The 12,665-nt window shown below is 37.7% G+C and overlaps 1 protein-coding gene across 1 annotated transcript; it reads left to right on the top strand.

The window, feature by feature from the left end:
* Positions 1 to 4,551: 4,551 nt before the first annotated feature.
* LOC140770926 (3-ketoacyl-CoA synthase 7-like) lies at positions 4,552 to 6,175 on the top strand. Its single transcript, XM_073112258.1, has one exon. The coding sequence runs from the start codon at positions 4,616 to 4,618 to the stop codon at positions 6,050 to 6,052; it is 1,437 nt and encodes a 478-aa protein (XP_072968359.1). The 5' UTR covers positions 4,552 to 4,615; the 3' UTR covers positions 6,053 to 6,175.
* Positions 6,176 to 12,665: the final 6,490 nt, after the last annotated feature.

Below are 12,665 nucleotides of genomic sequence, written 5' to 3'. Positions count from 1 at the left end.
ATCAAACATTATACCAAAGTAAGTAAGATCTAAACTTATTTATAGAACTAAGTGGCAATTAGTCCATGAGAATACCACCTAAGATAATTTTGACATTTATACAAAAATTTATATGGGTTAATTAGTAATTGTATTTAAAAAAAATTCTCTATGAACAATTTTAAGTACACATAAATAATAAAATAGAAATGTATATAAATAGACAAATAAATTGCTTTTACATCGATATCTATTTTACTACGAGGTTAATAAAAATTGCTCATCTAGTTAGCAATAACAAATCTACTATCACTTACGTGACATCTATATAGACCAGAAGTCATAGTCTTACAGATATGTTTGCAATAGTTGCTTGATATATAGCATAACCAAAATGGTCAAGACTTCAATAATTCTCTCCACCTCTCTCTCTCTCTTTCTTTCGAAATCAAGCTAAATGAGAATTAAAAACATAATAAATTAATGCCAACTCCAACGTCACAATGATTAAAACGAACTCAGAAATCAAGCAAGTTGTAATCCCTACGCATCTAACGAGATCTTAATAATTGCATGTCAGGTTACGTACTGTAGATGCTCTACTTTTTATCACTTTGGCCAGACTCAATCATCAGACTAATTATTTTATCCCCCTCTCATAAGTTCTAAGTTAGGTGGTTGATACGCATCGCAATCTAGAATAGTTGATTGAGCTATTTCCGTGCATAAATTTGAGACAAAGAACACACACACACAAAAAAATAAACTTAAACTCATTGACTATTTGGCATGATTGTACGTCCTATGATAAAAACTACTAGTGTAAGGAGGGCAAATCTAACATTATTCTCCCTACTAGTGTAACATATACGTAAACTAAGGTGAGAGTTTATAATACTCACAGCTACAGCCTCCAATATATCCGATTGAGTACTGCATGAGCCTGGCATCACTGTGCAAAACATCTCCATTACTCCCCTCCTGGACAACCATAAATGGCGGACTATGCTGCTTCTTGCCAAAGAGGAGGACATTCCAAGACTTCCATGAGCAAAATTGGCTTAAGGATCCCAGACATAATTATTATGGAGAACCAGCGTGGCCCAATACTTTCTTTGTATATTTTTTTAGTAGTAATTCTAAATACTATTGAATGCAATGTCGGTTTATCGGTTCTAGAACAGTCAATGATTGATGAACTGGCGGGTCCATTTCTCAAACAGTAGCAAGAAAAAGGCTGCAATAGATTCATAGAATATGTCTAATTGCAGGCAGCTGAAATTAACACACACAAACATGTTAGATATATATTACTAAATTATTTATTATCATTAAAATAGACAGTGTTAAAAATATTTGTCAGTGATTTTCTTTTCTTGTACTATGAAACTAATAATTTTAGACAGTTTTTGAACCATTTTAGTTGTTCTTTTCTCATCTAAATTCAGATTTGCTCGTATTTAGTTTTGTTTAGAATGACATTTTCAAAAGAACTCAAAATTTTTTATGGTAATTATAATGTTAAAAAACATATGTAATAGTAAATGTTGTATTTTGAAACTATTTCCTTTTATCATGAAATGAACTGAGCACTTCGAATTTAGTAATATATGAATGTATCATACCCTCTCCTACATTTTATTCTCTCTCAGGATTGGTCTGGAAGATTTGCAGAGAGTTCTGTGATGGTCTACAATCCTTTCAATAGAAAGTATATATATATATATATATATTAACCGTCAGGCAATATAACTTTTTACTAAATTCATGCCGAGTGATTAGTAGTTTACTTATCAATTAGGAATACATTAATTTATTACGGCTAGGGAAAGGATTTCTTGGAAAGGGGGAGCTTTTGATCTATCTACTAAGGAGGTTGTCATTTTGTTTCAACTTTCAAAGCAATGGATAGGATCATGCTTCTTATAATATCATAATTAATAGTCCATTTCTTTTCTCATTTTACACGGGTAGTATAGTTAACTTAACTCATATATTTGATTAAGTTTAACCAACAAATCTAATAACTTAACCCACATATTTTCTGTATATATTTACTAAATTATGAAGCTTGATTTGTAAATAGTAAAAATATAATTATAAACGTAATTTCATTAACCGATAATGTGTTATATGCAAATTTCTTTTTTTATATATATATAGATGCCTCTCAAATCTAATAAACTATTAAAATTTTATCAATTTAATTATAAAAAATAAAAATATTTGTATTATTATTCGCTTACACAAGTAAGTAAGGAACTTCGAAAGGATATACATGCAAAAAAAATTCTGTTTTTAATTCAACTCTTGCAATATAGTAAAGTGCGACATAAAATCACATAGGGAAAAGTTTTTTTTTTTTTCCCTGCAGTTATATAAAGGTTGAATTAAAAATAATCAAAGATCAGGTGTAAACTGCAAGAAGCATAGATGCAGTGTGTGAAATGGGAAAACCCCACCAATCTAATGTGTTTTCTTGTAATGAATTACAGTTCATACCTCTCTAGTTTGGTCTGATCTTAACTTATCTGATTATATTTAAGCTTAAGTACTTAATCATTATTAAGGGGATATAAAGTATTTAATTACCTCTATAAATATATATATATATATATATATATATATATATATATATATATATATAGTCTAATTTGATAATGGTAAGGGTGGTGTAGTTATTTAGCAACTTAGTTATGGCTGAAAAAATTGATGCCAATAATTGTAGGGGGGAGCTTAAAAATGGATGATAAATTTAACTGTTATAACTTGGTGAACGACAAGAAAGTGTGAATTGAAATCATATGAAGTATATATATAATTATAATTTGTCCTTTTATCTTAGCATATTGATAGCAAACTTTGGAGTGAACTAAGCCTTATATATATATATATATATATATATTGACTTCTTTTCCAAAAAGAATGAAAGAGAGAGTACAAGTGCCACACAATGCTGCCGAATTGGTTTGTGAATATATAATACAGCATATCGTCTAATATAAGAAGACAATAACTCTAAATTTATAGTTGTTCTACGTATTAACAATGATAATAACTATGATAATAACTATGATAATAACTATGATAATAACTATCATGATCATCTCATCTCAAAAGGAAGAAACTAGTAAAGAATTACCATCCAGGTGTAAAGAACCAACCAACAACAACAACAATGATAATAAATATCATGATCATCTCATCTCAAAAAGAAGAAACTAGTAAAGAGTTACCATCCAGGTGTATGTGCATGGTTTTCACAGGCATGCCAGATATACTGTTAGTTTTGCATCACATCATTTTAAGTGGATCCAATTAACTCCACACGTGTCTATATATATATATATATATATATATATATATATATATATATATATATATATATATATATATATATATAACGAGTGTTTGTTAGGTGACTTCAATTGCACTATAAACTAATATCATATCACTCTAAGAAGAATACTGCTACAGTGGTGTTTTAATTAGTGACAGATGACGAGAAATATAGTGGCATTTTATAGACTTCATCATTATTAAGTTTTTTTCAGTGGCAGTCGTAAAAATACCACTATAATATTTATATTGGATTTTATATAACTGTAACTTATTATAAGGTGTTAAATGAATACTTTTTATCAAAAAAATGATTTGATTTTTTTCTAGGAAAAAAATAGTAAAGTGGATTTCAAATCATAAATTGTATATAATAAATGATTTTATTTAAAAGTCATAGTTTTAGATTAATTATTATTATTATTATTATTTTTTAATGCTGGTAGTCACACTCAGAGAGACGCGCAGCCGTCCGCACCCAACCACCACCATCAATTCGTCAAAATCCAACTACCTCATCTATAACGCAGATGCCGTCTGGGAATTGCTACCCGTTATGAGCCATGCAGACACCGGCTCAAGCCGATGAATCGGCTGGGCTCATCTTGAGCAAGCCGCACATGAGCCGATGCCGTTGGATGCAATGATCAACGGATCCCAGGAGTCAACTAAGAACGGCTTCTGTCACGCCATTGACTGTAACTTTCACCATTGGAAATCTAATAACCCCACTGGATATATCGTCACATAGAACTGCAATAAATAATGAGATGCATTATATTATATTTCAAATAAATTACTTTCCAGGAGGAAATAATGTGGGAAATGTGAAGCTATTATGAGAAAGTCGTTGAGACTTTTTTTTAAAAAATATATATATATATTTAAACACAACAACCCAAAGTAGGGTATTTTGTATGATTTTAAAGGCAGAGCTACATCACTTAGCATTCTTAAGACATAATTTTAAACAAAACAAGGATTTAGTTGGAAAATAGCACTGCAAGTTTTGGCCAAGCTAATAATGGATAAGTAACTTCCTGAACTTCATAGTTAATTTGTCCCAATGAAAGATAAAGAAAGGATAGAAGTTTTCATCAACTAGTCAGCATTTTTCCCTATCTGGCATACGAACAGTCGCAGTGGAGCCCTGCATAGGGATAGTTAAGACTTAATAAGAGACAACTACCTCTTCCCCTTCCCATTATAAACAAACAAGCATCCATCCACAAACTTCATCTGCATGTAGTAACTCAATCCTCCTCCTCCACCTCCACCTCCTCCTATTCGATCTCAAATGGAAAACGCTCACCGAGAACATCTCCTCTCCTCTCTCCTCCATCTCCTCTCCCTCCTCTCCCTCTTCCTCTCTCTCTCCATCGAAACCTACATCTTTATCTACAGGCTCAACCCCACCTACCACCTCTTCCCTCTCCTCCTATCCCTCCTCCTCCGCCACTTCCTTACTCCGAAAACTACCCAAACCCACCTCTTAGACTTCTCCTGCCTCAAACCCCAACCTAGGCTTCGAGTCCCCATCCCGGGCTTATTGGAGCACCTCTCCCTCATCAACTGCTTCGACTCCGATAGCGTCGCCTTTATGAAGAGAGTCATCACCTCCTCCGGGATGGGCAACGAGACCTACTTCCCCCCTTCTCTCCACTACATCCCTCCGTCGGCTACCTTTCATGACTCCGTCCAAGAAGCCCACATGCTCTTCTTCCCGACTTTGGACGACCTCTTTGCCAAGACCAACGTCTCGCCTTTGGATATTGATATCCTCGTAGTCAACTGCAGTGGCTTCTGCCCTTCTCCTTCCCTCTCCTCCATTGTGGTCAACCGCTACGCCATGCGAAGCGACGTCAAGAGCTTCAACCTCTCCGGCATGGGCTGCGCGGCTGGGGTCGTAGGCGTCGACGTGGCGAGGAGCCTCCTAAAGCTCGGCAACTCCTCCTACGCCGTCGTCATAAGCACCGAGATCGTATCCACCGGGTGGTACAACGGGAAGGATCCAAGAAAGCTGGTGCTCAACTGCTTCTTTCGCATGGGTTGCTCCGCGGTGCTACTTACCAACAGACCCAAGAAGGGAAACCCCAACCCTAAGTATAAATTAGTGAAGCTAATGAGGACCCAGTTCGCCTACGACGACCGCGCGTACAAGTCGGCGTCGAGGGAGGAGGACGACGAAGGCATCACCGGGTTCTCCATCGAGCGCGACCTCCTGCGAGTCGCCGCCGAATCGATCCGCTTGCACGTCGTCGCCCTCGGCCCGTCGATACTCCCGTGGCGCGAGAAGCTACGTTACGTACTCTTGCACGTAACAAAAAAGGCAAAGAGGATAGAGTTCGTGCCGGACTTCTCCGCCGTGATAAAGCACTACTGCCTCCCGTCGTCGGGGAAGCCGATAATAAAGAAAATAGGAAAAGGGTTAGGGCTGGGGGAGAAGGAGATGGAGGCGGCGCTGATGACGTTCCACCGGTTCGGGAACCAGTCGTCGGCGTCGATGTGGTACCAGTTGGGGTACTTGGAGGCGAAGGGGAGGGTGAGGAAGGGGGATAGGGTTTGGCAGCTGGGGATGGGAAGTGGGCCCAAGTGTAACACGTTGATATGGGAGTGTGTGGGTGAGATAGACGGGGAGGAAGAAGGGAGGAAGGAGAAGAAGACGAAGAAGAAAGGGCCATGGATGGATTGCATCCATAGGTATCCCATTGATGAAGAGCATCAGGATTTGTAGCTATGGGACTGTGTGGCAGATTTGTAATATAGACTATTGGCATAATTAATAACTAATGCCTAATTTTGGATTACAATTTTTACCCTTGCTGATTACTATCACCTTTCTTTCTATTATAATAGTTTTCTCTGCCACGTAGGACTACTCATTGAATTTGCATTTACTATCCTATATTTTTATTTATTTATAAATCGCACTGTTTTCTATAATATATCTTAGTGAACTACACATAACCAGACTCTTAAGTTAAGTTACTAAAGACATTACCAAAATGTTCTTACCCATTCTTAATTACCTCCTATCTCCTCACCTAAAAATTCCCATCTCGATTTGTAGAATGCGTTCATAGTGGATCCCTTGCTGCCTTTCTGTCGTAGTTCCTCGCCGGCGATAATGTTTGTCCATTATCATCCTCTAGACGAAGTAAGTATTTTTGATGGACAAACAAATTGATCTTGATGGAATTAATATTTGTTAAAAATTGGCTCAAATTCAGTTTCAGCAAAAAATTCAGCATTTCTGTGCCGCGTGTTCGAACGCGCCCTGAGAGCGTTCGAACGCGGGCTCAGACAGAGAGCAGTCTGTTAAGCAGGCGTTCGAACGGTCCCAGCTGCGTTCGAACGCGAGCCAACCCAAGAGCAGACTTTCTGCAGGTATTCGAACGGCCCCAGCCGCGTTCAAACGCGGACCAACCCAAGAGCAGCTGTTTCTGCAGGCATTCGAACGGCCCCCTCCCGCGTTCGAACGCCCCTTGAGTTTTGCTGTATTAACATTGGGTGCGTTCGAACGTGCCCCGAGGGAGTTCGAACGCGACTCTGAAAATCCCCAAATCTGAACCTGACTATAAATACTAAAGTGGGTTTTTTAGGGTTGGTAGTTGGAAGAATATTAATGAGGGTTGAGCCATCATTGTATTGAGAGTGATTAGAGTTGTTAAACTCTTTGTAAGTGAGGGATTTGCATAGTAAAGAAGATTGCTCCGCCCGTGGACGTAGGCACATCGCCGAACCACGTAAATCTTGTCTCTCTCTCTCTATTGTCTCCATTGTTGTCTTTGTTGGTGCTTGCATATATTAGGGTGTTAATCCGTGATTAGAACTTGCTTAGGGCTTTTCTAACACCATTAACATCCTTATTGGAGTTTTTTTCAAGCTTTGCATTGTGTTCTCTTTCACTATTCCCATTTGAGATATTTGGGGGTGAAGGTCTTGCTTCCGCTTCCTTCACCCATTTGGTAGATTTGCACAACAATATTTATTAATATTTTTATGCCATCTGCTCTAATAGTGTTAGCGTTAATCTAAACTAGGAGATTTCTACTAATAATTTGTGAAAATGCAAGGTATGATTTATAAATATTAAAATATAAGGTATAAATCATAATTACGTGAAAATATAGAATGTTGAATATAAATTGCTTTATTTAATTATTTTTTAATAGATCATGTGCCTTTGATATGGTGTTCGATCTATGGGTGTGATTAGGATGAAGATGATGGGTGGTTTGATGATGGATTCACGACTCGGTCGATATTGACTCTACTCGCAACATTGGGTTCATAGAATATTTTACAATGTCCAAATAATATCAAACCAACGGGATAAGATCACCAACCTTCAGATCTACAACCTTGGTATTTACGACTTCTCCAGATTCGGAATCTATTGATGATGAAACAAAGGATTAATCCGAGAAAGATAAAGAAGACTAATTTAGTTAGTTAGCTAGTTTTATCTTGTTGTTTGAATTTCAAATAAATCAGATAATCCGTATGTGGATACGATCCGCTATGGATTTTTACTTCTATAAATAGGAGTGGACATGTATTGATAATTAGATGGAATTGAATTGGGAGAAATCTGAGTTTAGCCAGTTATTATTCTCGCCCTTATCTTTTTTTACATTAGTCGTTAGATTGTCTTTATCTTCATAGGAGTAGATCATAACCGTAGATCCCCTTCAAGCATCCAAACCCTAGTCACCTCCTACCACCAGCAGCCACCCTACTACACGGCCGTCCACCACCCTCCGACGACCGCCACAACGTCGGATATTACTGTTCTGCCCTCCCTGACGTATCTCTACTATTTTATTTTTAATTTTCATCCCGACCTCCGATTTAGGTGAAACTAGAGCCATTAGAACCCTAACTCATGAGGCTACCTCCACCTAAAGTTTCATAATCATCCAATAGATAGATCATTCCAGATCTGGTCCGTAACACAATCTAACCATTGAAGGGGCTAACAAACTAGGGTTTATCTAACTTTTGACCACTGTTTGGCTCATATCTTAAGATCTAGCCATTCAAACCCTACGATCTTGAATTTATTTGAAAGCTCTTTATAAGAACAACAACATCCAAATTTCAGGAAGATCCAACAGTTAGATTATTCGGCTTCTTTTGAAAGTCACGTCCTCAATCTAGTTTAAAACTATTACGGATCGGATCAAGCGGATTCGTAACAAATTCGGTGGGCAAGAGGAAGAGAAGAAGCAGCCAAATCTAATAGACAAGGTTAGTATAATAGTTGAAGGAGGGAGAAGGACGATAACCTTAGCTTTAGAGAACAAGAGGAAGGAGATCGAAAGAGATGAGAGGTGGAAGAAGAGACAAATGCAATATTTATCAATGATTCCCTAGATTAGGTTGTTCTCTGCATATGTAGAGGCTAATCCTAAACTAAATAAACATATAAAATAACCTTGTTTAGACTAAGATTGTGTCAGGCATTCAAACGGCTCATCGAACGTTTAAACAAGTTGATGAAGCACTATAAAATGGTGCTCTTAGGCTACAGCATCATGAAGCCATTCGAGTGACGGCATTCAAACGACTCATCCGTTCAAATGCTTGAGGTCAAAACTAGGAATTCCTTAAAAAAAAAAAAAAAAATCTAGATAGACGGTTCGATACAACGAACCCAATATTCCCTTTTAAGATGATTCAATTAGGCTCGGATCACATGAGCATCTAGGCTATTTAAAAAAATATACTAATCCTGTTGAATATATAAAGTTGGATTGCTTAGTCAATCATACTAGAACGAGTCAGGATAAGTTTACATCAGACGTCTATAGTGCTTTAATAAAAAAATTCGTCACATATCAATCCTATCGTACGTATAAGAAAATTAAACTCATAATCTTTATTGCTAGTAGAACTCAGCTGGTCTGCTAGTCTAATATCTCTATTATAAACACCACAAAGGACGCTAATACTGCAGTTTGTTAATGCTGTATTTAATATGGTGGGGTGGAGTATTGTCACCTCATATATTTGGATTTCATTAGACCTGATGTCCGTCAACCTTCCAGCTCTCATGACGCATGACATCCGCTAATTTCCACTTGATTGTTTATTTTTAGTTTGCAGAAGTACCTAAATCGTTTTAGTCATAGTTGGTTGATTGTAATGAATAATGATGACTACCTTTGACTATTGGCTACTGAAATAGTAATTGAACGGTGTTAAGTTAACATTCGCTATCAAACTTGTGCTTCTTACGTAGGTAGAACCAACGTGATTACGTAATTTACTGATTAATATTTTAATATAATATACAAATAAAAATCTATATTTTCATAAATAAAACAAGTAAAAAAGTCTATAACACCAAGGCCACAATAAGCCCAAAATATATATCCATAAAAATATAAATCAAAACTCACGTAAGAGTTACAAACCATCTAACTTAATTTACATAAATAGAATAAAAATAAGAATTAGAAGACTAAAGGCTGGTCTTTGATCACGAGATCCTTTACGAGCCTGGGGGTTATTTACTAATCTGAAAATAATTTCACCAAATGGTGGTAAGCATAAAGCCCAACAAATATTCACTGTTATAGTCTAAAAGTAGTGCGATGAAAAATATAACAATAAGTAAATATGAATATATGCATCATGATCAAATAGAATGTATCAGTACCACATACTCGTCACGCTCATCCGATGCGCATATTCATTAGCAATCAATAATTTACTATACATCATCCAGACTATCAACTATCAAGTCCTCAAACTCGAGCTCACACTGAGCTCCGCCCATAGGCCAAGACAACACTTCACCACATAATAATCATCATCTCAAATTATCAAGTCTGTAACATGGGCTCATATAGAGCTATGCATGTAGGCCACATCATCATTTACACTCGACCACACACATCCCCCAAGGGAGGGTAGACCTTACCGATAGAATCGCTAGCCCATCACCCGGTGAACTACATGACCAAATGTCTACAATCGCAGACTAAGGATCTCAATTGTAAACCCATCACATAGGTTAATGTCACACATCAATACTACCATTCGAGCCCTCGGCTCCACACCATCGCATCACTATGCGAAAATCATGAGCCGTCGTCACTCACGAACGTCCTTACCCTATATCATCTAGTACTGTTAGGTCTACGTCATCCTACCCTTCTCTATCTCTATCTTAAATACTCTAAAGAGTATGACTCTCGTCAATCAATAGTAAATCGCTCATCGCCCGATGAAATAGCTACCTGATTGTCTATGATCAACAGATTGAGACGTTTTGTGTAGGCCCTAATATATATAAATATAATAGTATCCCCCGCCCCTAATCCTGGCTAGAGAGGTGTTAGGTACTATCGAGACGCAGCAATCACCCCCTTTATAGTCGTGCATGTGTATAAGTTGCATGATATTTTACAGCATAACAAACATAATACACACATCGTTATCATGTTTTGCATGCTAACACACATGTTCATGCCCAATAAATATAATTAGAAATCATAATATATGAAATCTTACCGAACAACAAAATAAAATTACCATGCATGGCGTGCAATAATAACGGTAAGGAAAATATATGCATACACATGCTATAATGTGATAATGTTATAAGATAGGTTATTTCATTCTCTACACTACTCCTAAATCATAGAAGTTTCACTTGCCTAAACTGCTTTCCTAATACTAATTGGCACTACGCCATGGAGTCATCCTTATAGGGTATAGAGTCCACCTTGCTAAGAAAAATAATAAAAAGCATAAACACAAATACCTCCCATTGATTAATTAAATAACTCTACTAACCTTCATTATAGGCTTGGATAGGTTTATCTATGGATTCTCATATTTATTAATTAGGTTGAGCTAGCATAGCTGTACTAGCGCCTAATACGTTATTAAAAGTAATTTAAAATAATTTACCTCAATTTTGTGTTCAACTAATTATTATTATTTAGGTAAATCATATAAGCAATACTAAGTTAATTTGCATAAGATAATCTACTTAGTATAATTTTCCTACAATGATCTGTATTAATTCTTCGGTAGGAGCAAAAAATACAGATACAACCAAATCACTAACTCATTTTCTAAAGTTAATTTTACTGAAGTTCAAATCAACCATGCTAAACGTTACGTAGAACTAAATCCTATTAAGAGCAATTATTAAAATTAATCAAACCACTCTTTATCAATAATTAATATTAAGGCTCAAGTTAACAAAAATAAAAGAATAAGATGACTAGCATAATTAAAATGATTATGATACAACTAATTGGCTTTGCCTCAAGGCCAAGCACAAACCCACAAAAATTAGGCCCATAGCCCCAAGGTTACTAGGCCACAACCTAACCCACCAACAAACCTAGGTTGAACTGCACCTAGCCCGACCCAACATACGGGCTGGGCCGCACCCAGCCTGAGACGGCACTTAGGCTAGCTGCACCCAACCTCGAGTCCGAGACACCCCCCCTCTCTCCTTCCTTACCTTTACCAAAAAGAGGAAGGAAGGGTAGTTGCTGGTGGTCATCGCCGCTGGCAGCCGGGGCCGACAGACTAGTTGATGCCCCATCGATGGAGGAAGGCACCCACGATGCTTACTCAACTGGTGGGGAAGACAGGGACCACCCACTGACAGGCAAGAACCTAATCGGTATAGGGGAGGGGAATATGTCAGCAAACCCGGCCGCCGGCAACCTAGCCGACCTACCAACATGCTCCCCTCGGTAAGCAGAAGCTAGCCGAGGGGAAGCCCAGCTACTAGAGGTGGCCGACAGCTAGGCGAGGGGCCATCCGGCTGCTCCAACCATAAGGGCGTTGAAAGAAACCACCAAGGGCATCCTCGCAAAGAAGGGAAGCTCACCGAACTAACACGATAAGGCACGAGACTATCGATCGGCCAGATCACGGCGAGACCGAGAGGAGGAGAAAACTAGAGGAAATTCCTAATTAAATAACGAATTGTAAATCAAACTTATCTAGAGGATAAGGGAGTTCCGACCCTTCGATCTAGGGGGTCGGTGGTTCCGGCGGTGCTCTGGCGCTACAAGAAAAAGGTAAAAGGGAAAAGGCTACTGGCTAGGAGAAGAAAGAAGAAAAAAAAAAGGGAAAGAAAGAGAAGAAGAAAGAAAAGAGAGGGGAAGAGAGGAAAAGGGGTGAGCGGTTTACCCTCGTATTAACGTTTCCTTTAACTTAGCAACTCAATCACATTTGTTTCTAGAGAAGGCAAAGTAGAGGAAGGCCCAAATATATCTGGAGGATTAACATTGTTCTGTATGCCAGTCTTTATTGATTCATCTTCTGGCTTGAATAGGAAGAAATGAATGAGAGCAGCAGCAAGGATC

The sequence above is a fragment of the Typha angustifolia genome, chromosome 11 (genome assembly GCF_048772165.1).
Source record: "Typha angustifolia cultivar Huaian chromosome 11, ASM4877216v1, whole genome shotgun sequence".
Lineage (NCBI taxonomy): Eukaryota > Viridiplantae > Streptophyta > Magnoliopsida > Poales > Typhaceae > Typha > Typha angustifolia.
Note: the sequence above shows the minus strand (reverse complement) of the source record. Positions and strands in the feature narration are given on the sequence as shown.